Genomic DNA, 25,667 nt, shown 5'->3' on the forward strand with positions numbered 1-25,667 from the left:
CCCCTGCATCGGCAGGCGGACTCTCAACCACTGCGCCACCAGGGAAGCCCTGGAATTCTAACTTCTGGTAGTAACTTTTCTCTGTTATAATGAAGTTGTCTATCAGAGTGCTCTTTCACTAACAGTATTTTTTAAAAATTGCCAAGTTTGGAGAATCTGGTATTTCAACCCGAGGGATGGGGTGCCAAGGGCAATATTTAGCATCCAGCCTCAGTGGGGTGCTGGGAGGGAGGAAGAGTTTCGTGTTTAGCTATAAATCTTGGTTTCCTTGTGGTGTCCAGCACTCCTCTGCCCCGGGATTTGTCCTGACAAACTGGAGGCAATAAAGGTTCAGAGCCTGTACTCTGGAGCCTGGCTGCCTGGGTGCAAATCCTGTGTTCAAATGACACAACTTCGGGCAGTAACTTCTCTGTGCCTTGGTTTCCTCATCAGTAAACTGGAGTAATAATAATACCCACCTCATAGGGTTTTGAGAATTACATGAGTTAATATATGTAAAGTACTTAGAACAGTGACTGATAGGATGTAAATATGAGCTATTACCCGTCATCATCACCAAAACCCTAAAGACTTTTCACATCAAGAGAAGCTTTTCACTTTTGGCCAGGAAGATAAAAATCTCCCATCTCTGCTCTAAGCACATAAAAATGATAGAAACAGCAGAAATTAATACAACGTTGTATATCAACTATACTTGAATAGCATAATTTTTTTTAAAGTATAGAAGTTAGTATAGAAACAGTAACAGATTTAAGTTCCTTTCTTGTTTTATGAACACTAACATGTCAGTAGGTTTAGAAAATAAACAAAAGTCCAGCGAACTGAGGTTTTAATACTATGATTTCCATATTTATTTTTCTCTAAAATTAAGGATGTTGCTGTGTTCTTAAATTATTCCAAGTACTCAGAATTAACAAAGGAAATGTTTCTTTTGAATTTAAGGTGATTTATTTAGAGAACAGAGGTAGCTCAGTAGAGTCTAGCACAAAAAATGAAGTGACAACACAGTACTTAGTTTTGAAAAATGTTCAGAGTATAATTAAGTAGCTTTCCATATTTAAATAACCTAGTGTATGACATCTACTTAGTAAATGTTAATTATTTTTATTTTTAATTTGGAATTTTGATCAGTAAAACAAAAATCAAATTATAAAAAAAGAAAAATATTTTTAAGGATTATTTTCATTTTTTATCTAAAACTTTTATTTTTTAACATTTTTATTTATATTTAAAATTTATATTTATAATATCTAATATTAGTATATTAGTTTATATTTATTTATATATATATTTATTTTTATTATATATATAATATATTTTAATATATTTATATATATTAGTGTATATTTAATAGTATAATATTAAATTATAAAACAAAACTAAAATATTTAAATTGAAAATAAAAAACTTGTGTTTTTTTTTAATCCAAGTTGAAAATCTCTATGCCAGGAGCAGAATGGAAACCCAGGGCAGTGAGCAGGCCAAACCAGGGGGCCTAGTCAGTTCTGGCACAGGGGTGGGCAGTGCACTCTGGGATTTCAGCTCCTGAAAGGCCTGGGATCAGACCCTCCAGGAGGACTGGAGCTGCACTCCCATGGAATCCGGGGCAGGACCGCCCTTCCCAGCTGCGTCAGAAGGGCCACAGCCCATTCTGGGTCATAGTGGGAAACCAGCTTTTCAGCCAGAAGACAAGCTGTGGAACACATAAACTCAGAATACATAAGCCCCACAATTTAGCAGAAAAACAATCCCATGTAAAAACAGGTAAAACAAATTCATGAACAATTTAAGGAAGAGAAACTGCAGATGACCAGTTGCACGTGGAAAGATACTGTCTCGGTAGCAACCGGGAAAATGGACGCAGAAGTCTTGTTTCTTACTTGTCATCGTGGCACACATTCTGGCTGTGTGTCTCAGGGCGGTGACAGGGGCTCTTTTATTTTGGGGAGAGGTGGAGGTGGCAGTGTGGTTTGAATCATGGTTTCAGCTCAGAATCGTGTAGACGCGGGTTCAGACGCTGACCCCGCCTCTGCGGGCCATCACCTCCCTCCCCCTCCAGTGGAGCGGTGGGAGGCTTCCCCAGGGATGCTTCGAGGATGACACGCAGCATGGAACATGGCAGGTGGTCAGTTTCAGCGCGAGATGTTCACGCTTTCTTACCCACGGGCAAGTGGGGAGCATGCTTGAGGAAGGGCAGCTAGTGGAGCAGAGGGGCCAGAGGGAATGCCTGGGAATGACCTCGGGAAGGAGACGAGGGATCCCCAGTGAAACAAGGTGGACTGACCAGCATATTTATCTCCGAACGGCCTCCGAAATGGCAGTAAGGGATTTAAAAGGCTGTAAACACACGAGGGCCAAGAGAACATTTGAGCATTTGACAAGAGACATCAGGAAAATGTAAGAGGAGGGAAAGCAGACTTGGATGAGAGGGGGGAGGTGGGGTAGAGGGCATGGCCTGCAGGCCAGCAGAACCCTGGGAAGGTCTTTCAGAGGCTGGGGGGACTGGTTGGAGTTCAGCAGAGAGCAGGTGCTAAGCTGCTCCCATCCTGGTGGAAGAGGCTGGTGCAGCAGCCTGGACCCAGGATGCAGGACACAGGTGGGCGTGGGAACGGGAGGCCGGGCTGACAGCAGAGAGGCAGTGAGAGCCCGCAGCCCCCTGGACCCGCTTGCTTCTCAGGCTGGAGGTTGGAGCCGCCCTCGCCAGTGCATCCTGGGAAAACCCTACAGACAGAGACAGGCATTGGTGGGTTTCGCCCTCATCCCAGGGAGATGGCCAGGACCCTACCCACCCCATCACCCCCGGTTAAGCCCACTGGTTAAGAAGCCCTTTCCCAGACACAATGAACTTCCGGTTAGTTTTTCAGAACTGGGTCTTGGATATAAAACAGGAGCCAAAAATCAGCCAAATTTTGAAAGAAAATAAAAGTCTCTGCCATGAATGTATTGGTCAGAGTCCCAGCAGGAAAAATAGGGCATACTCAGCAGGGTGGCTAATAAAGGGACCGGTGACAAAGGTGTGAGCTGAGTCTTGGGAAACCAACAAGGGATGGGGTGGTGTCCTGGGGGTGGCAGGGCTGTCACCACCCTAAGGCTTTGCTAGAAGGAGGATCGTTTGTTGACTCACTGGGGGGCCGTGAGAGAGGATACATCCCCATCTCACTCTCCCACTCCCCGGGCTCCCGGCTGCACCCTGCACTGAACGGCTGGAAGAAGAGCAGGGAGCCGGCCTCCCCAGCCACAGTCTGCACCTTACTTCCTACAGTCAGTGTTATGGTTCCGAGGTTCGTAGGTGTTGCTTAGAGCTGTAAGTCATTCATTTCTCACTGCTGTGTATTAGTCTGTTGGTGACCATACTACAATTTATTTATCCATTCTCTTATTGATGGGCATTTGGGATATCGCCAGGTCTTTGCTTTTATCAAGAAATGCTACTGTGATCATTCTTAATGCAGATTTACAAGAGTCTCTCCAGGGTATAATTGTTCATTCGTAGTTATGCCCATGTTCAACTTTACAAGGTATTTTCCAAAGTATTTGTTCCAATTCGTGCTCCACCAGCTATGTATATGGACAGATCAGGTAAATATTCTGGTTATCAACTTCCTCATCTTTTAAATGGGTATAATAATACTGGCTTTACTGGTATAGTGAGGAATCACTTTATACCATTTAGGCAAAAGGCTTTTTAAACTATTTATTTGATGATAAAAACCGTGGTCATATCCAAAAATCACATGCATAACAAAACAGGACATAAGTGGTCTAAAGAGCCTTGCAACTATGTGCAGTGTTCTTAGCGCACATTTACGGTGTGTTACATTTTGTTATACCAGATGCCCAATATGTATGCCTTGCAGAGTAATTTTTTCTTCTTGTATTGTTGACCCTGTCGTCCCTCAGAATGTATAATAAGATGTGGCATCAGACCCAAGAAGCCCTCAATTCTTTGCTTGATAAAGAATCTGAGAAGATGATGAAACCACAAAGAAATCAAGTTTTCATCTTCCAGACGTTGGCCACCTTCTACATAAAATATGTGCAGATCTTTAGAAACCTGGAGAACGTCTATGACCAGATAGTCCATCCACAGAAACGCATACTGATCCGAAAACTCCTGGATGGGGTGATGGGTCGCATCCTGGAGCTGAAGAATGAGATGGTTGAATTGGAATTAACCGAGTTTCATTACTTTGATGATATCTTACAGGATCTAAAGTTGGTTCCTGTAAGTACTCAGGGTGTTTTTCATATTGGTTTCTTCTTCTTGTAAATAAGATATATAGGCCTGTAACCAACACTCTGCAGACTTTCTAGTCGTATTTAGTAGTTGCATGTTGTATTGAAAGTCGAAGCATAGCCCTTCAATGAAACTATACTGCCGTGGACAAGGATTGGGTTTGCTCAGTTTTGGGCACAGATCTTTGCATGGTCCTGGGGTCTGCTGGACACCGCTGTTGTGGGCTTACCTGTCACCATGGTGTCTGCCCAGGTGGGTTGGAATGGAGTAGGACGAGCCTTTCCCAAATATCCTCCCAATTTCCAATAGCCATGCCCCTACTTCTGTTTCCAAAGGAAATCTCTCTCTGGCCTTTGTTTCCCATCATCTTCTCGATGAGCAGCCTGTTGGTTGCTGGTTCCTAATTCCCAGGAGGATGCATCTCCTCCTCTGCTTTGGGTCAAAGGTGACTCAGGAGATGTATGGCAATGGGCCTTTGAGCCTCTGACACCAAAGAAGGGCTCCCTCCCCTTCTCTCTGATGCCCTGAGCACTCCCTGCCGGCACCTGTAACCACAGTGCCTTCCTGTGAGCATTCTGTCCTGCAGCTGCCCTTACGGCCACTGCCTGAGGCCCGGGATCTCTTCTGGCTGGGCCTCTAGGGGCTGGTGAACACCCTGCTTCAGTGTCAGGAGTCATATGAGTTCAGTCTTCATTTTGAAAAGATCGTTTCCCTAAAATAAAATAAGGAAGAGCAAGTGTTTAGTATTCTACACGGGGTTTAATATTTCTTCCTTTTGAAAATATTCAGGCTTCTGTAAAAGGATGTCCCTCTCTGGGATAAACTTTCCTAGCATTATTACTGCATTTAATCAGAATGGACTAAAGAGAATACCTGGAATGAGTGAGGACGTTGAAGATGGTCTCAAAATGTTCACGTTTCTTGCATTCGTGTATAAGAGCATGGGTTAAAGCACTAAATTGCTTAGGTCAGGGGTACTTTACCCGCCCCCAGTGTGAAAATATCAAGAACAACTCAGGGGCTTCCCTGGTGGTGCAGTGGTTGGGAGTCCGCCTGCCGATGTAGGGGACACGGGTTCGTGCCCCGGTCCGGGAAGATCCCACATGCCGCAGAGCGGCTGGGCCCGTGAGCCATGGCCGCTGAGCCTGCGCGTCCAGAGCCTGTGCTCCGCGAAAAAAAAAAGAACAACTCAGGACAAACATGAAATAAATAGTCATTAAGTCATAATAATAAATTTAATTAATGAGGTCATATTCAATTTATTAATTTAATTCCAAGAGTATTAAGTAATACTCCTAAATTTAAGGAATGAGCAGTTTATGAAATTTAAATGGTGGGCTCCTTCAGTTTTTTCCCTGCTTTTCATCCTGCCTCAGCACCTCTGCACTGGCTGGTTCATCTTCTTGAAGGCCATGACCATTGAGAAGGATGATGACTGAGTGACATCATCCAGGCAGCCTTCCTGATAGGAGACGATGAACTACGTGTTCTGCCAGCCCTGGAGGGTGTTGATGGAGCCGTTCAATGACACTGAGCTCCAGGTGGTTAGGGGGTGCATCACGCAGCCTCAGCACGGGCTCCAGGAACAGTGCCCTTGCCAGGGAGACACACATGGACCAGCCTCTGTGTGGCCCAGTTCTGCATTTCAGGGTGAAAGCCTGACCAACCGGCATCCTCTGTGGCTGGGCCTCTGTGGCTATCACCCACAGCTCCTCTGTGTTTTGTTGGGCCGGCACGCAGATATTCGTGCAACATGACCACCCCTGACCATAGCTCATTGGCTCAGGGATGGAGACCTTGGTGGCTGCACCAGCCGGTCCTTCCTTGAAAGATTCTGAAACTGGGACAGAGAGAGACTACTTTCTGTCTCCAATTCTGAACTGTAGTCTCCCTAACTTGTAAGTAGTTGGAGCCTTTGTTCACCAGATGCTCCAAAGAAAGAAGCTTCAGAGAAAAAGAGCGATAGAAATAGAGAGAGAGGAGGACAAAGCAGGATCACCAAGAGGAGTAGAAGGAAATGGCAAGTTCCTGAAGGCATCGTCTCCCCTGAACACATCCCTGTTGCTGACAGACACCCAGCTTTGTTCCTGCCCTTGTTCCAAGAGGCCCCAAATCCTTCCATCAATGTCCCCTTTGGCTAAACTAGCCAGCAGACTGTTTCTTTAGGTCCCCATAACATAGAGAAACACGTAGAGGAGAGAGAGAGATCCTCTGTTCCAACAAACTTACTTTGATTCCACCCCATGGAGAATGGAAACCCCAAGATATCTGTGATGGGCATAAAATATATCACGGATGGGGGCTTTCCTGGTGGCGCAGTGGTTGAGAGTCCGCCTGCCGATGCAGGGGACACGGGTTCGTGCCCCGGTCTGGGAAGATCCCACGTGCCGCAGAGCGGCTGGGCCCGTGAGCCGTGGCCGCTGAGCCTGCGCATCCGGAGCCTGTGCTCCGCAGCGGGAGAGGCCACAACGGTGAGAGGCCCGCGTACCGCAAAAAAAAAAGAATATATATATATATATATATATATATATATCACGGATGGGATGCAGCAGCAAGCCTGAAGCAAGGGATACCTACATTCCCCTCTCTTGCATTCTCAAGTGCTCTGTTTCCTCACCTTCAAAATCCTAACTGTAACTTTATTGGTCCTACATGGACCAGACAGAGCCACGTCAGTAAAGTTTCATCTTAAAATTTAGAAAAGCACAACACTTGAACATGCTTATTAATAAACAAAAATCAGAACATTAGATAAAAGTGTCATCATTCTCCACTGACTGTCCACACTCACCCACTGGACCCTAGAAGCTCAGTCTTAGTTCACCCCAAACACTCCGTTAGCCTAGGAAAGTTTTGGTTTTCAAAAACTGCTGCCACTTCCTGGAAGTCCTGGGTACGCTATTCCACCAAGTCCTAAAGAGACATTCCTGTATGCTAAAATGCTTTTTCAAGGGAAGGCCTATTCAGAATTCTCTGGATTGGGGAGATGTGGAGAGTCACACCAGAATGGGAAAAGGCAGAGCTGATCCCAAGGACCAGAACTTAGCTTCTCCCCAGTCAACTGGTCTACCAGAAGGCAGCCATGAGTGTTCTCACAGAGTATCTAGGACAGTGTTTCTAGATACTAGGGCCAAAGGCCCCCCTATATTCTTGAATAACACTTCTACAATCTTGATTATTGACCTTGGAATGGTAAACATTCATTTGACCTCCACTAATTTGAAATATCTGTACACAAATGAAGAACAGAAGTTTATATTAGTGTATAAAAACAAGTTTCCTAATAAAGCAAATTAACTTTGTGAATGATTTTTGTAACAGGGTAGTTTAGGTCAAAATAAAACCAAATTATTTTTTTTAATTGTGACTGTTCACATACACATGGTCAGTGGTGCTAATGATAAATTACTAGGTTTAATTCAAAGATCTCTATAGCTCAATTCTATGCTATCCTAATTTGCATTATTATTTTAGGTAAGCTCAGATAATATGATATTTCTTTAAAGAAAATTTGTTAAGCTATCGTTGGTTAATTGAGGCCTAATCGATACGAATTACTGGAATTTTACAGTAATGATCAAAATGGGATATGGTTACGCTTTCTCCTTTTGACTTCATTTATGTCTCCTTAGCGGGAAAGAACTGTCTTCACATCACTGGCTTCATCACCTCTTTAAGTGAGGATGGGAAGTAAAGCGAGTCTCTGATGCCCTTGTCCTAACTGTATACTTTAAATGGATTTGAGTCCTGGAATCATGACCAAAATGCTCTTCCCCCTCTTCTTTCTCTTCTCTAGCAACAGTTAGATATCCCCATACCGAAGTATTTTCTGAAGGAGAGGTTGGAAGTAATAAAAGAAAGAGAGAAAATCCTTGCTCAACTATTAGCCGACAGTGGATTAGGCATAACTGAAAAGGTTTGTGTATCATTTTAACAAACATTATTCCATAATCTGTAAAACCTCCTTTTCTGCTGTTCATAATTGTGCGAGAACCAAGAAGACTGTTTTCAATGCGAGGAGCGTGGCACCCTTCCTCCCGTGTTGTTCAGTCACTAAGAAGTTGCATAACCTTTGGGTGTGTTTTTGACCAGTCATAACCATTCTTTTTTAAGATCAAAACATAGTATTTCGTTGGTTAAATCAGCATCTCTAAGACTGAGTAGATTATTGACTCAGTTTACTGGTTCATCTCAAAGTCACCCAGCCTACAGTCAGAAGCAGAATGTTGTTCATATAAAATAATTAAGTGCTGAGATAGCTAGGAGCTAAAAAATTATGACACTCTCTGCAAATGCCGATTGACCTCTTGTAACTTCAAGCTGAGTGGCACTTAGATCACCTCGAATGGACTGTCTCTGGGGAAAGCGGGGGAAACCCTTAGAGACTCCCCTGGAAAGTCAAGGGCAGAACCCAGTGGGTGCTCTGGCCCCATTCCTCCTATATCCCCAGTATGTGTGCGGCTGCACCCTTCCCGGTTTCCGCAGCTGTCTTCGCTCTGACCCTCACTGCCTTCTCGTGGATTCTGTGGTCATCTCCGTTCAGCCTTCTCGTGGGCAGCCCTTTCCACAGGGTGCTGCCAGATCAACCTGATAAACCCCTCACTGCCGGAAAAACAGTGCCTCCCGCCTCTGGCTGGTCTTCGTGGGCCAAGCATTAAGGCGGCAGGTGAGCATCCACACAGGGACAGTTCAGAGTGACAGGGGCACTCTTAGTAGCTATGCTGAGACTGTGCGTGCAGCCTGGGCGCACAGGGCAAACTGACACCTGTGGTCTTCAGGCAGGTAGGCCCCGTGGGGTACTGCCAGCCTGGGCCATGGTGTGAAGGAAGATTCCAGGTGCACCCAGGATGGCAGGGGGGAGGGAGAAGCATGTGCCCCGTCTGCCTGCCAAGGGACACACCTGAAGTACATGCACCGGATCAGCACACACACCACGCCCCAAGCTGTCCGTCCTTTTGCACAGGCAGCGTCTCGCTGCATAGAGGGTTTGGTCTCCTTGCTGTATCCCTGTCAATGTGATGCTAATGCTGCAGAGCCCAGTGTGGCACAACATCCCTGGAGAAACCTTTCTTGACCTACCTCACTCACGACTGCCCCTCCTTCCTGTGCCCCTTCTCCAAACGACCGGCCCCCCTTCTACATTCTACGTTCCTTGAAGTGGATTCCTGGGAATCTGGCCTGGGGGTTGTCCAGCCGTTCCTTCACCACAGGCTCCTGGGTCTGTGCCGTCTGTCACCGCATCATCACCAGAACGGAGCCCTCCCTCCCCAGGAATCCACCCCAAAGAGGCCCTGGCCCAAAGCGTTGACAAGCAGTGCAGAATCCGCGGAAGATCTTCTAGGGAAGACAGAGAAGGGAGGTTACACGGCACACGCTGCAGTCAAACCCAAAGATGTCCTCTCTGCTGTTTCTCCTCCCCACTGTCCCTCTCGGTTTGTGCGGGGTCAGCAGCAGGAAGGTTTCCCTCCTCCCTCACTCCACACCCAGCCCTGGTGGCTCCTTTCTCCTTGTTAGGTGGAGCCGTTCATCTCTGCTCCAGGCCCTGTTTCAGGGGTGCCTAATGCCCCGCAGAACACTGGGCTTCTGAGCAACACCCAGGCATCTGTGTGACTGTCCCATGCCCTTCAGTGTCTCACTGGACCCCCGCTCTCACCTTAAGCTGCTTATTTCTTGCAGATATATGCAATGTATACCCCAAGAAGAATTTTGACAAAGGAAAATTACTGCCCACTCCTATAGTGGTTATGCAGAATATTTCACTGATGTTCAAAAAATCCTTGTTGGACTGAGTAGATGACACAAAATCCCTCACAAGTATCCCGTAAAAGCTGAAATTATTTTTAGAATGACAGTATGGAATCTAAAGGAAATAGACAATAATAACTATTGTTTGCCGGGCACCTGCTCTGGGCTTAAGGGTTTTTACATACATCAGCTGCTTTAATGCCAGCATAATATTCATTTTACCCTCACGTGCACAACGCATTATTGAAAAGGAGTGCTCACTGCAAATTCAAAGCAGCGAGATTCCCTCTGAAAACCAAACCCTGAGCAATTGTTGTGTGAAAGAGCTTCCTCCTGTAAGCCTCTAGGTGTGGCCATGCTGAGGGGCAGTGGGTGCTTTCGTGGAAAGAGGGTGGTCCATCTCGGTTCCAGTGGGCTCCACCCCTGACTAACCGTGGGAACTTGTGTAAATTATTTTACTTTTTCCACTCCCCGTCTTCTTAAGTGGCCACAGTAATACCTGTCTTGGCAGTTGCTCTGTGAACTGGATGAGAACGCATGTGAAAAGCATCTGGCATCTGTAGGTCCTCAGTAAATGTCCCATTTCTCCCCTACCTGCCCCTTTCTCTGCACCGCCCCCTGTTGCACAGAGAAATGACCGGACCGTCCTGGGAAACTTTGGTCCAGGGGATGAATTGGAGCACCTCTACCTGGTCCCACAGTGTCTTGCCCTGGACCGTGATGGGGTGGCCATTGCTGTCCTCTGAGGCCTGGAAAAAGACTCAGCCCATGATTGAGTGTTTTTCGAATTCGAAAGGCCTCTCCCTTCTGCCTCTATCCATGCAGGAGGCTTGGGTGAAGCCAGGCCAGGTCCACAGCTGATCCCTCCTTCCAGGAACAACGCCTGAGCTCATGCAGGACCCAGGACGCCCCCAGCAGCCTTGCTCATGTCCCTCTCCTCAGAAGACAGCACCGCGCCTCGCTGGACCTTGCCTAAACACACCCCACTTGAGATCTCCAAAGACAATATTGCATGAGCCTGATTTTCTCAGTCTTGATAGTAACTATCACATTCAGATGTTTTAAAGTGCAAGTGTGCAGGTACTGGCACACATTTCCCATATAAAGGTTTTTTTATTAATTAATTTTTATTGGAGTCTAGCTGCTTTACAATGTTGCGTTAGCCTCTACTGCCCAGCAAAATGAATCAGCCATGCATGTACATCTATCCCCTCCCTTTTGGATTTCCCTCCCATTTAGGTCACCACAGTGCATTGAGTAGAGTTCCCTGTGCTATACAGTATGTTCTCATTAGTTATCTATTTTATATATAGTATCAATAGTGTATATATGTCAATCCCAATCTCCCAATTCCTCCCACCCCCCCTTTTCCCCCTTGGTATCCATACATTTGTTCTGTGTCTGTGTCTCTATTTCTGTTCGGCCAATTAGGTCATCTATACCATTTTTCTAGATTCCACATAATATGTGTTAATACACGATACAGTTAAATACTCCTCAAGTGATTCTAATATTAGTCACATTCACTAGATCATCCTGTAATTGATATTAAAGTCAGCATTTGACTTCGTCTATATTTCACACTTCAAATTCTCAGAGTAGATATGTTTTGAATTTGTACATTTCTACTATTAAGTTAAAGAACAGTGAGTCATGTCAAGTTTATTTCAATCCATTTTATTGGCGCTCCTCCTATAATTTACTAGAGCCTAAAACCTTGTGGAGCTAATTAGTATTTTGTTCAAAACGGTAGAGGAGCGCTTAAGGCGTCCTTAAGTATGGGCCCATGGCGTGAATGTGGGATAGTATCAAAATATACGCATTCACGGGAAAAAATGATTCATATCGAATGGCTGTCATACTCTCAGCAGTTTGGAGACTCTCAGCAGGGTGGTGTTAGAAGTTAGCACGTGATATTTCTGGAATCAGCTGACATCATGAACATGTTTAAACATTGATTTATCTCAAATGTTTTTGCAGAAATATCCTGTAAAGCCTATCCCCCTAGAAGAGGCTGTTAAACTAATCCAGGTCGCCGAGAGAGCACGGCAAGGGCGCCTAAGAGCCATGTTCATGAAGCAAATCTATCTTCAAGAATACAGAGCAAAGCAAGCCAGGTTACTGGACGAGAGAGTAGCAGACGTGGGGACTGCTGCACTGTGTATCCAGAAGGTGTGAATGGGGCGCTTTTGGACTTGGGGGCAAAGTGTCTTGACACAGCTGGAGATGCAGACCAGGGATGGGGGTGAGCTCTGAAACTCAAAATTCCCACATCCTACCTTTAGTAGGACTGGCCTAAATTCCAGAAGGACTGATTATCTTACCCTGGGGAAACTGTTAAGCAAGCTTCGTTATATTTTTTTTAAATTTTGTTATAAATAGGTATGAAACTCAGGCATTTTATTGAAATATTTTTAAAGATCACCGATAACTGTTGGAAAGAATGTTGCTATATAAGTCCTCACTGAATTTTTAAAAAGACATTTACACACAGACGTGGTAATTATAGAAGGGGAGCGGGTTAACACCTGGAAGCTTGCAGAAGCATGTGCCGTTTGCAGAAGCTCCAGTGGCCACCACTAATAACCACAACACAGGTGGTCCTTTCAGAAGGGGCCCTTGAAGTTTCCTTCCCTTTGGCAGATGACCACCCTCGAGTTATGCCCCATCTTTTTTCAAATTGTGACAGAGGTTTTGCTCATGGGAAAATGCAGAAGATGGCAACGTGACACAAGTTAGAATTAGGTTGGGGAGAAAGTAAGTCCAAGGACATAAAACAGAGCCAGAAGATCAGGAATCTTGTCCCTAATTGTGTTTGAATGGGAGTGGTGGGGATGCTGGGGAGAAACAGATAGACTATTTTCTTTCAAGTTTCTGTGGGGATATAAGGTTTTTTAATATTTATTTTATTGGAGTATAGCTGATTTACAATGTTGTGTTAATCTCTGCGGTACAGAAAAGTGATTCAGTTATACATATAGATATTCTTTTCCATTATGGTTTATCTCAGGATATTGCATATAATTTCCGAGGTTGTACAGTAGGACCTTGCTGTTTATCCATTCTATACATAATAGTTTGCATCTGCTCATCCCCAAACCATCCCCCACCCCCACCCCAAGCCTTGGCAACCAGAAATCTGTTCTCTATGGGATACAAAGTTTTAAATGAACATCTGAGTCCAAAGCTTGAGTTGTACAATTCTCGGGTGTTACTGCGTTATATGCCTCCCTGTTACAGTGGAAATTTTTCTATTAAAACTCTGAAGCGCCACCCTTAGATTTAGCCCCACACTTCTGCAATCTAGAAGTTTCTCTTGAAGAAATACAGGTAGAGGGACCTCACTAACAAAAACTATAGGCTATTTCTTTTTGCTCCCCAGCTTTATTGAGATATATTTGACATATAACGTTATGTAACTTTAAGAGTATGACATCATGATTTGATATACGTGTGTATTTCGAAATGATTGCCACAGCAAGGTTACTTAACACATCCATCACCTCACATAATTGCCATTTTTTCTTGTAGTGAGAGCTTTTGAGGTCAACTCTCTTAGCAGTTTGCAAGTCTAAAATACAGTATTGTTAACTATAGTCACCATGCTGTACATTATACCCCCAGAATTGATTCATTTTATAACTGGACGTTTGTGTCCTTTGACCACCTTCACCCATTTCCCTCACCCACCCAGCCCCTGGCAGCTACTCTCTATTCCTATACATTTGGTATGTTTAGATTCCATATGTTAGTGAGGCATAAAGTATTTGTCTTTCTCTCTGTGACTTATTTCTCTTAGCATAATGCCCACAAAATTCATACACATTGTCGCAAGTGGCAGGATTTCCTTCTTTTCGTAGCTGAATAACACTTCACTGTATGTATGCATGCATCACATTTTCCTGATACATTCGTCCATCAACAGACACTTAGGTTGTTTCCATATCTTGGCTATTGTGAATAATGCTTCAGTGAACATGAGGGTACATGTATCTTTTCAAATTAGTGTTTTCCTTTTCTTCAGATAAACACCCAAGAGTGGAATTTATGGATCATATGGTAGTTCTATTTTTAATTTTTTGAGGAACCTGCATACTGTTTTCCATAGTGGATGCACCCAGTTACATTCCCACCAACAGTACGGGAAGGTTCCCTTTTTTCTCCACATCCTCGCTGACACCTTTTATCTCTTGTCTTTTTGATAACAGCCATCCTAACAGGTGTGAGGCTGTTGCTGGGTCAGCAGTGGACCCTCCAGTTGCTCCCAGGGACAAGGGTGGGTCCTGTCTTGTCCCTGGGTGGACAGAACTGCCTCTAGTACCCCTTGTTCAATAGGGAGGCCCTGGACAAAGGTCCTCATCAGGGTCCACAGTTGGGTCCTGGGAGAGTAGACAATGGTATAGGCCACTTCTGTGATTCATACTTTCTTTAAAAATTTTGCTTGTGATCACAAAAGAAAAGAACTCCATCAACACACACGGGTGCACAACCTTGACCCCATAATCATTACATCATTTGGGATGTGCAGGTTACATGGGAGAAACAGTATGACCATGTTTTCTTTATTTTTTATGTATTAAACAAGTAACCATTTATTTATTTTTAGGTTTGGCGAGGTTTCCATCAGTGCAAGAGAACTGAAAGAGAGAGAGAAGAGGAGATGATATTCCTGGGTATGGTAAGTTTTCTTATAGACAAATAAGCATCTGGTTTTCTTAAAGACAGTAGAATCTGTAAGACTTGTGTCTTCCTTAGAGAGTTTTTGAGAGAAAAAAGGAAAGCAAAATACGTGACTGGTGACTTAAGAGAATGGAATCGCCTGTATTATCTAGAAGCCTGCCCCAGGTGATCCAGAGACAGCAGGGTCTTGTCTGTTACACGTCTGCTGGAATACACGGGCTGCTCCAAAGGTGGGACAAGCTGTGAGCTGCCCACCGATATCAGCCTTGCCCTACATTTTGTTAATATATGTTAGTATTCGTGGTCCTGAGAGTGGGTTTGCCCTGATACAGCCGCCTTCTTTTGGGTGCTCTCCATGGTGATTACTGAATCAGAGTTGAAAGGGTATATTACTTAGTTACGGCCCCAAACTTAGCAGCTGCAACAACACATGTCTGTTATCTCAGTTTCTGTGGGTCAGGAGTCTGGGCTTGGCTGAGTCTTCTGCCCGGAGGCTCACAGGCTGCAGTCAAGGTGTCACCTGAGGATGGGGTCTCATCCTGAGGCTCAGCTGGGGAAGGATCTGCTTCCACGGTTGCGTAGTTGTGGGCCGGATTCAGTTCCTGATGTGCTGCCAGACTGAACGCCTCCGTTTTTTTGCCAGTTGTTAGCTGGAGGTAGCCCCCAGCCCCTTGCCAAGTGGGCTTTCCATGTGGCAACTTGCTTCATCAGAGCTGGGGGGCAGGGAGCTGCTTACAATCCCACACAAATGATATGCATCACCTTTGTCCTATTCTGATGGTTATCAGCAAGTCATAGGGTACACCCCGTGTTTTTTAAGACAAAACTGATGAAAGTTACAGAGCAATACCCTGAATGTGAGACCAAATGCTGTTTTTTCTATTTACAGGAATATCACTGATAAGATCTTCTAATTTACTTTAAATCCTAAGACCTCAGAAAAGAAAATTTAAATAGTCACGTTTTTGGTTGATCCCAGAACTCACTCTTTGCTCTTGCATCACTTTTATTTTTTTATTTATTTATTTTTGTGGTACGCGGGCCTCTCACCATTGTGGCCTCTCCCGTTGCAGAGCACAGACTCCGAACGCGCAGGCTTAGCGGCCATGGCTCGCGGGCCCAGCCGCTCCGTGGCATGTGGGATCTTCCCAGACTGGGGCACGAACCCGTGTCCCCTAGATCAGCAGGCAGACTCTCAACCACTGTGCCGCCAGAGAAGCCCTCTTGCATCACTTTTATAATGGCCTGTTCTAAGTGACAGATGACGTGGTTTTAGAATAGCATATATTCTCCTCCGGCCCCGCATCCTGACTGCTCCACGTGCACTTCAGCCTCTGTGCATCACCTCTGTTGTCAGCACAGAATGGAAAACAGGAATTATTTTGTTTGAGGAAGGGATTCACCTCTGTGGTGCAGACACCTGGAAGAGCATCTTTCCCTGGTGAAGGGGCATACGCTCCCTGCACCTGTGTGCGGGACCTCAATTGTGACATCCAGGCTTTATTATCTTAAAAAACATGGTGACTCATATCAGAGTGGCATATGTGATTCAAGAAATACCCTGATTTCACCACCTGCATTCTTGATTTCTTTTTGATCTTTGAGTTTCAAAAATAAGTCAACATTAATTTTTGGAATTGAAAACCCCTAGGATCCCAGCCCATCTTTTATTTCTTGGTTGTTGAGGTGCCATGAGAATCAAATGGGTGAGTCCTTGTCAGTTTTTAAGGATCTTTATGATTTCAGAACTGTGCTGGGTGCAGTATTTTTCAGCCATAAAAAGAGGGAAATCTTGACACATGCTACAGCATGGATGAACTTTGAGGACATTATGCTGAGACAAGCCAGTCACAAAAAGACACATGCTGTATGATTCCATCTTTATGAGGCATCTAAAGTTGTCAAACTCATAGAGACAGGGAGTAGAAGGTTGCCAGGAGCTCGGGGAGGGGCAATGAAGAGCAGTTCAATGGGTATAAAGTTTCAGTTTGCAAAAAAAAAAAGTTCTCCAGATCTGTTGTACAACAATGTGAATATACTCAACGCAACTGAATGGTATACTTACAAATGGCTAGGATGATAAATTTTATGTTATGTGGTTTTCACCACAGTTTAAAAATTGTTTTTAGTTCACTGAACATGGAAATGTATATTGAGATGGTTCTATAGGAATCATCACTATTCACTAATGGCCAAAAATTACAAGTTAAAAATTAAATGAGGTACTGTATTTCATTGAATCTAAGATGTTATTCATTATAAGATACATCATGATTGAAAATGAAAGAAAGTGTTTGGGCAAATAAACCAAAACATATCCCTGATTGTAATATACAGCCATCCCTGTATATGTAACATTTCAGATATGTTAAACCATGAAAAATATGTATGTTAGAACTGACGATAGAAGGCAATTTGTATCTGTCTTATTGGGGGGAAAACGTTTTTTTCAAGTTATATTGGAAAAATCAATATCGTTAAAATAACCACACTACCCAAGGCAATCTATAGATTCAGTGCAATCCCTATCAAATTACCAATGGCATTTTTCACAGAACTAGAACAAAAATTTTTTGAATTTATATGGAAACACAAAAGACCTCGAAGAGCCAAAGCAATCTTGAGAAAGAAAAACGGAGCTGGAGGAATCAGACCCCCTGACTTCAGACTATACTACAAAGCTACAGTAATCAAAACAATATGGTCCTCACACAAAAGACAGACACATAGATCAATGGAACAGTATAGAAAGCCCAGAAATAAACCCATGCACCTTGGTTCAATTAATCTATGACAAAGGAGGCAAGAATATACAATGGAGAAAAGACAGTCTCTTCAATGAGTGGTGCTGGGAAAACTGGACAGCTACATGAAAAAGCATGAAATTAGAACACTCCCTAACACCATACACAAACATAAACTCAAAATGGATTAAAGACCTAAATGTAAGATCAAGTTATAATTATTGAAAAGAGTGTGATGAGGTGCTTATTCTCATACATGGTGAGTTAAATTGATTCAGCTTTTCTGAAAGAGGCAACACAATCATTAAAATATATCCTTCCGGGCTTCCCTGGTGGCAACAGTGGTTGAGAGTCCGCCTGCCGATGCAGGGGACACGGGTTCGTGCCCCGGTCCGGGAAGATCCCACATGCCGCGGAGCGGCTGCGCCTGTGAGCCATGGTCGCTGAGCCTGCGCGTCCGGAGCCTGTGCTCCGCAACGGGAGAGGCCACAGCAGTGAGAGGCCTGCATACTGCAAAAAATTAAAAATAATAAAATAAAATAAAATAAAATATATCCTTCCACCTGAGTTCTAGTTCTAGCTTAAGGAAATCATCAGAAATAAAGGTTTATGTGCATAGACATTTCCTACAGTGTTGTTTTCAGTAATGAAAAACTGGAAATACACAATCCTAGTGTTCTAGAGTAGGGATGGAGTTAAATGATTTATGGTGGACCTACCTTAAAGTAGTGATAGACCACCATTAAAAAAATATGTTTATGACTCATTTTTGAGTTGAAAATGCTCAGAGTGAAAATACGGGATTTGGAATTGTACATATAATAGGATTTCAACTAAATAGATACACACATACATGCACATACAAAGGAAAGTTTATATCGTGTTCCTTTTTTCACGTCGGAACTTTGGAAGTTTTTTGTTTTAATTGTATTTTCCAAAATGTTTAAATTTTACTGCATTAACTGGAAAAAAAAAAGGCACACATTTAAAAATAAAAGCAAACAGCCATAGAATATTATCAATTTTTTCTATTCAGATCTCCAAATTGTTTGGTGTATGTACATAGGTGGACAGTTTATGATACAAAATTGTTTCTCTGTTCTACCCGTTAGAGACACAGAAATATGAGATGTAATGATAAAAACAATGGTTATCTCCAATTTTCTACTTTAAAAATTAAACTTGCGGTCAGAAGATTCAATCTAAGGTAATCTAAGTTTAACATGAAATTTTATGTAAGCAGCAGTTTGACTCAACCACTTCCATTTAATTTAATTCAGCCGACATTTACTGAATATGATGCGTAACAGGCCAGAAACTTAGGGAATGGCCAAATGCTATTTTTTTAACCTAAGTTTTAATGGCTTACATTCATACCACATAAAGATAGAGTAACATGTTTTTTACTGTAATTTTCCTGTTTTACTTTGTCATTTGTATATGTGCAGCTCAAATAAAGGAAGTCTGTTTTAATTTTTCAGCAGTACAGGGTTTGGATAGTAAAGAGGACAGCTTGTCTGTTTTGTATTAAATGCAACTTTGTCCAGTTTGCTTTTTTTCCAAGCATGTCTCCTCTTGGTATTACATGTTCTATGAAATTTTACACCATTGAGAAATATATGCATTCAGTTTTTAAAAGAATGGTATCTTCTGTTTGCTGGCTGATAACCATAAAAATCCATTACCCCAAATCCTGGGAATGTTTTCAGTTAAATACATTTTCCACTATCTCACTAATTAAGATAGTGTCTACTCATTTTAAAATTTCATTTTTCCATTATTTTACTTTGTTACATCATATCAGTATATAAACCATTGACTTCTCTGATCAAAACAGTATTTGTATCTTTGTGGGAAGCTTGGCCTATTTCCAGGGGTATTTAGTAACTGAAATGAGAATTAGAGCAAACGACATAATTATGTCCTCAGTTCCTGACTAAATGTTGCCTTTACCATTGTCATATAAATTATTTTTTGATATTGCCATTTTAAATATTTATATTCTAAAATCTACAGAGGAAAATAAATAGCACTCTAAAAATTCATGTGCAGTTATTTTAATTGGCAGAGCCAATGGAGTGGATGAAGGAGGACACTTAATGAATGTAATACATTTCATTCTGTGGGTCCCTTTGAAATAATGTGTCCTACAGCCACGGCCATGGTGTATTTTATGTTACCCTGAAGCTATCAATGTTTACATTATAATAAAGAACACTAGGGGACACTTATTAAACACGAGAACTGTCACTTTGAAATGCATCAGCTAAATCCTCAAAACACCTTAACACCCTGCTCACTTTCAAATTTAACATGAAACAGGCTACATTATAGATTATTTTTCAGTCAATAAATTAGACCCATTTCTTATTAACAAATAACCCCAGGTAGGAGCTTGGGCACCCAATAAATGCTCCCAAAAGGTGGCTCCCTCCTGAGGCTCCCCTTGGTCCGGGGCCCTCAGGGGATCCTCTTTGGGAACTGCTGTCAAAGCCAAAATGAGCGAAGAATCAAAATGAAACCGTCTTTATGATCACACTTTGATTTCAGCCCCAAACCGTGGCGTCCGTCTTGGTCCTGTGCATTATTCATTATATTTGGCTCCAGATGACCTTTGGTTGTTTCTAGAAATAAATGTATTACAAAACAGATTTGCCATGATTTATGGGGTTTTGTTTGGCTTTGCTTTAGTTTTATTTTACTTTTTAAATACCAAAAAAATGCTGTTTCCCTAAGTGTCTGGGGACGGCAGCATCTTAGAAATGAGTGCACGTCTCCCCTTGGCCTTTGAAGGGTTGGCCTGCCAGGTGGATGGAGAGGCAGGTGTCTGGGATGGCCCCTCTACCACGTGGGTCGTGGGGGGGACACTTTGAGCCACTCTCTCACCCTCCCCCTGAGCCTCAGTTTCTCCTTCTGTAAGAGCAGGATAGTGCCACCTATTTCACAGAGCTGTTGGAAGGGCTTCCGGACCCGGCCTAGAGCTTAGACGGGTTGCCTTCAAGGAATGGTGGCTGATTGTTCATTGTCTTGGAAAATTACATTACGTTGTCCCGATAACTGAATGATTTTGTACAAAGGAAAGCTATCACGATACATCACAACCTTTCTATGTAACAAAACAAAATATTTCAAAATAAATTGTTGCCTAACACATGCATGCCACTGATTTCAAAATATAAACTACCTTGGCCCTTGTTATTTGCTGCTCGTGTTACCGACCAGGATTCTTAGCCTCCTTAATCAATAGAAATTGATAAGAGGCCCAAAGAAATTCAGGCTAGGCGTTATTGGGGCCCCTGCTGTAGCTGGAGGGGGCAAAAACAAGTAGCGGTGCCCTTGCTCACTCCCTGAGTGCAGGCGAGCTGGCTCCTTGCAGGAGGTGAGGGTAGGGGTGTGTCCAGGGGTTGGGCTGGAGGTGTAGCTTAGGTGTTCTGCCCACCCCTTTGGTGGTGGTGTGCTGGGGGCATGCGCAGTACCCTGCTTTTGCTCCAGACACCCTGCGACACCCTGCTTTTGCTCCCGGCTCCTCAAAAGTGGCAGTTGGGTTTTTGGTCTTTATGTATCTGGTTGTTCATGATTTGCCCCAACTGTGCATGCACGCAGTTATTTTTAGTCCCTTTCTTTGCTTTTTGTTGCTGGAGGAGACGTTTGTCCAGGTGCAAGCACTGCAGCAAAGGGTCCCAGGTCCCAGCCTGTCTCACTCAGATTTATGAACCTGAAATTAGTCTATTAAAAGTACAATCTGGAAAAGCAGTGCCATTGGAACAGCCCAGCAGGGTCCGAGTCTTACCCAGCTGCAGAGGGAGAATTTGGAGATCCCTAGGGCAGCGGGTACTGCCCACCACGTACACTGTGTGTGTTGCACCAGGAAAACGTTTGCAAACCAGGAAAAGCAGTGATCCTGATACAGGCATGCATGAAAGGCTCTTAGGTTGAACAAGGGAATCAGAGCCCGAGGAGGACACCCTGAATAATTTTTGTGATTCAAAAGTCCACCTCAAGATCCTTTGGGAAAAAAAGAAAACTCACCATTGTCTTTTCTGTTAAATGAGATCTTACATTCTAGTTAACTGGGAACCTTTAGTTTGATTGTATTTTTTATTGAATTATAATTGTCATGCAGGATCATATTAGTTTCAGGTATATATTATAGTGATTTGACGTTTACATTTTGAAATGGTCACCCCACAAAGTTATTACAATATTATTGACTATGTCCCCTATGCTGTGCGTTTCACTCCTGTGACTTATTTATTTTATAACTGGAAGTTTGTTTCTCTTAATCCTTTTCACCTACTTCTGGCATCCCCCACCTCCCTCCCCACCCCTGCCCTGCCCAGTCCCCCTCTCCCCTCTGGCAACCACTTTGTTCTCTTTAACAATGAGTCTGTTTCGGTTTTGGTTTGATGTCCATGTGTATTGATTTTTAGATTCCACATATAAGTGAAATCATACGGTATTTGTGTTTCTCTGTCTGACTTATTTCACTTAGCATAATACCCTCCAGGCCCATCCATGTTGCCACAAATGGCAAGATTTCATTCTTTTTTATGGCTGAATAATATTCCTGTGTGTGTGTGTGTGTGTGTGTGTGTGTGTGTGTGTGTGTGTGGTGTGTATTATATATGTATATTCATTTATTCACCTTCTTTATTCATTCATCTATGGATGGACACTTAGGTTGCTTCCATATGTCAGCTATCATAAATAATGCTTCAGTGAACATGTATCTTTTCGAGTGAGTGTTTTTGTTTTCTTCAGATAAATACCCAGAAGTGGGATTGCTGGATTGTATGGTAGTTCTATTTTTAATTTTTTGAGGAATCTACACACTCTTTTCCATAGTGGCTGCACCAGTTTACATTCCAGCAGTGTAGAAGGGTTCCCTTTTCTCCATATCCTCACCAACACTTGTTATTTGTTTTTGGCTTTTTGATAATCGCCAGTCTGACAGGTGAGAGGTGATATCTCATTGTGGTTTTGATTTTCATTTCCCTGATTAGTGATGTTGAGCATCTTTTCATGTGTCTCTGTTGGCTGTCTGTATGTCTTCTTTGGAAAAAGGCCTGTTTATGTCATCTGCTCATTTTTTAATTGGGCTGTTTGTTTTTTGACATTAAATTGTGTAAGTTCTTTATATATTTTGAATATTAACCCTTTATCAGATACATAAGTTGCAAGTATTTTCTCCCATTCAGTAGGTGGCCTTTTAGTTCTGTTGATAGTTTCCTTTGCTGTGCAAAAGCATGTAGTCCCATTTGTTTATTTTTGCTTTTGTTGCCCTTGCCTGCAGAGAGAAGTCCAAAATAATATTCAGATTGATGTCAGAGTTTACTGCCTTATGTTTTCTTCTAGGAGTTTTATGGTTTCAGGCCTTACATTAAAGTCTTTAATACATTTTTAATTTATTCTTTTTTTTTAAACTATTTATATATTTTTTATTTTTTTTATCTTTTTGGCTGTGTTGGTTCTTCATTGCTGCGCACAGGCTTTCTCTAGTTGCGGCGAGCGGGGGCTGCTCTTCATTGCAGTGCACGGGCTTCTCACTGCGGTGGCTTCTCTTGTTGTGGAGCACGGGCTCTAGGTGCGCAGGCTTCAGTAGTTGTGGCACACGGGTTTAGTTGCTCTGCGGCATGTGGGATCTTCCTGGACCAGGGATCGAACCCATGTCCCCTGCATTGGCGGGCAGATTCTTAACCACTGTGCCACCAGGGAAGTCCCTGATTTATTTTTGTATATGGTGTGAGATAGGGGTCCAGTTTCATGTTTTTGCATGTAGCTGTCCAGTTTTCCCACCACCATTTGTTGAAGAGACTGTCTTTTCTCCATTGTATGTTTGTGCCTCCTTTGTCGTAGATTAACTGACCATATGTGCGTGGGTTTATTTCTGGGAAGTATTTATTGTTCTTCTTATTCTGCTTTATTCTTGCCCTGGGTCCCCAGGTCGTCAGAAACTCAATGAGAAAATCAATTCTCTTCCTTTAGTCACGTGATCCCAGGATTCTTTTATCCCTATTCTAGGACAGGACATTTGCCTTTATTTATCTCAGATTAGGGCCCATTACAAAGTCCTTTACTGCAGCATAGTAGAATGGTTAAGACCGGGAACTCTGGAGCCAGCCTGCCTGGGTTCAGATTCTGGTTCCACCATTTACTCACAGGGTGAACTGGGGTGGTGTCTTGGCTTCCTGGTGCCTCGATTTCCACATATGCAAAATGGAGATAGTACTAGCACCCAGGCAAAGATGTGTGTTAAGTATTAAAGAAATTGGTATCTGTAAAGCATTTAAAATAGTGTCTGACACACTGCACCCTGTGAGCACTAGGTAAGTGTTCACTGTTATTTTTTGAAATGGCTTATAATCGTGGGTTTAAATGCTCACATCACTCATGATTTAAAAATACTTATTAAATTGTCATTTTTAATCTATTTAAGTTGGCCAAGATCAAAATGGTTAAGGTCACAATGTTGGCAAGGTCTGGGGAAAAAGGCTCTGTCGTACACTGTTGGGGGGGAAGAGTAAAGCAATCCTGCAACCTCTTTGCAAGGCAGCTCAGCAATATCCATTAAAATTACAAATGTATATTTTTGAAAAGTATGATCTATAGTACCCATAAAAAAACATTTTCAGACAGACTATTTTAAGCCAGAAGAAAAGTATCAGTGAAAAGATACAAGAAAGCATACAGGGTAAGAGCAGAGATTCTGGAGGTACATGCTTCGGGTCAAAGCTCCAGTCTGCCACTTCCTGGCTGTGTGACCCTGGACAAGTTCTTTGACCTCTCTGTGCCTCAGTTTCTGCATATGTAAAATGAAGATAGTAATGGTACTCATACATAAGGCTACTTATTATGAGGAATAAATTAGTTAATATTTGTAAACCAGTTAAAATAGTGTCTCGCAAGCTTTAAGTGCCATGGAAGTGTTTATTTTTAAACATTTTTAAAGAATGTAGGACACAAAAGTAGCAAATTTAGCTCCCACCACTAATCAGTTACAGGCTCAACTATACTGTTCTATTCCAGCTCTTAATCAAGCAAATCTTAAAACTACTACAAGTTTCCAGAAAGTAGATTTAACGGGCTAGAAATTGCTCTATTTTTAATTGTTTTGCACCCACTTGAAGTTGTGGCATCGTAAAATAAAGGTTTACCATAACTGTAGTATGAGCAGAGGGCAAAAGAAAACCATCAGCGGGCTTCCCTGGTGGTGCAGTGGTTAAGAATCCTCCTGCCAATGCAGGGGACACGGGTTTGATCCCTGGTCCGGAAAGATCCCACATGCCATGGAGCAACTAAGCCCGTGCACCACAACTACTGAGCCTTCACTCTAGAGCCAGCGAACCACAACTACTGAGCCCACATGCTGCAACTCCTGAAGCCCACGGGCCTAGAGCCCATGCTCCACAACAAGAGAAGCCAACGCAATGAGAAGCCTGTGCACCGCAACGAAGAACAGTCCCTGCTTACCGCAACTAGAGGAAACCCGCCTGCAGAAATGAAGACCCAACACAGGCAAAATTAAATAAATAAATAAATTTTAAAAAATTTGAAAAAGAAAAGAAAAGAAAACCATCGGCCCTGACTCTCCCCACACCTTTTTTTCACTTCTTCTTGCTGGGTTCTTCTTTCTGAGTAGATGTGTTTATATAAACACAGATATACAAGTATAGATATATTACTGTGAAATGAAATGGTGAAACAGAAGAACTTATTTTTATAAACCAAGGAACGTCCATGCACACACACCTGCACGCACACGATCTTAAAACGGACCAACCGAAGAGCAGTTTACTCCACAGCATGAGGCATTCCACGTGTGAAATTAGCGCAGGAAGCATGCGATGCGAGCCCATGGGCTGATGGGACGGCTCTGAATGCTCCCTAATGATGACCGACTGGGGGCTGCGTGGAGCTGATTAATCTCTGCACTGACCACGGCGGTCATTTGTTGGAATAGACCCTCTCCCTTCCCCTCACTGCTCCATCCTCACCTTAAGTGACTGCAATACCCCCAAGACCATGAGCTCCTCCAGGAAGTTGCCAGCATTAAATCACTTATTTGCAAGGGGATTTGTGACTGATAAATTGAACAGATTGTCATTTGGACAAATGTCCATTTTATCTTACTAATTTGACCAAGGATTTTTAAAGGCAAAGCCCATCAAACGTTAGATAAGCATTTTAAGTTAATGGACCATAGAGTCCTATTTCTCCACAAACCCAGGAGTCATCATCTTATGTCCTATTTTTACAGCAAC

The 25,667-nt window shown here is 43.0% G+C and overlaps 1 protein-coding gene across 1 annotated transcript in view; it reads left to right on the plus strand.

Annotated features, from left to right (window-relative positions):
- LOC103074314 (IQ and AAA domain-containing protein 1-like) overlaps positions 1 to 25,667 on the plus strand; it is a gene marked incomplete at its 3' end in the record, with an annotated part of 93,537 nt that overhangs the window by 5,179 nt on the left and 62,691 nt on the right. The window contains exons 2-5 of the mRNA XM_007452917.1: positions 3,901 to 4,225; positions 8,034 to 8,153; positions 11,963 to 12,154; positions 14,589 to 14,660. Coding sequence (XP_007452979.1) covers positions 3,901 to 4,225; positions 8,034 to 8,153; positions 11,963 to 12,154; positions 14,589 to 14,660 — 709 coding nt within the window. The remainder of the gene's footprint in view (positions 1 to 3,900; positions 4,226 to 8,033; positions 8,154 to 11,962; positions 12,155 to 14,588; positions 14,661 to 25,667) is intronic.

The sequence above is a fragment of the Lipotes vexillifer genome, unplaced genomic scaffold (assembly GCF_000442215.2).
Source record: "Lipotes vexillifer unplaced genomic scaffold, Lipotes_vexillifer_v1.1 scaffold652, whole genome shotgun sequence".
Classification (NCBI taxonomy): Eukaryota; Metazoa; Chordata; class Mammalia; order Artiodactyla; family Lipotidae; genus Lipotes; species Lipotes vexillifer.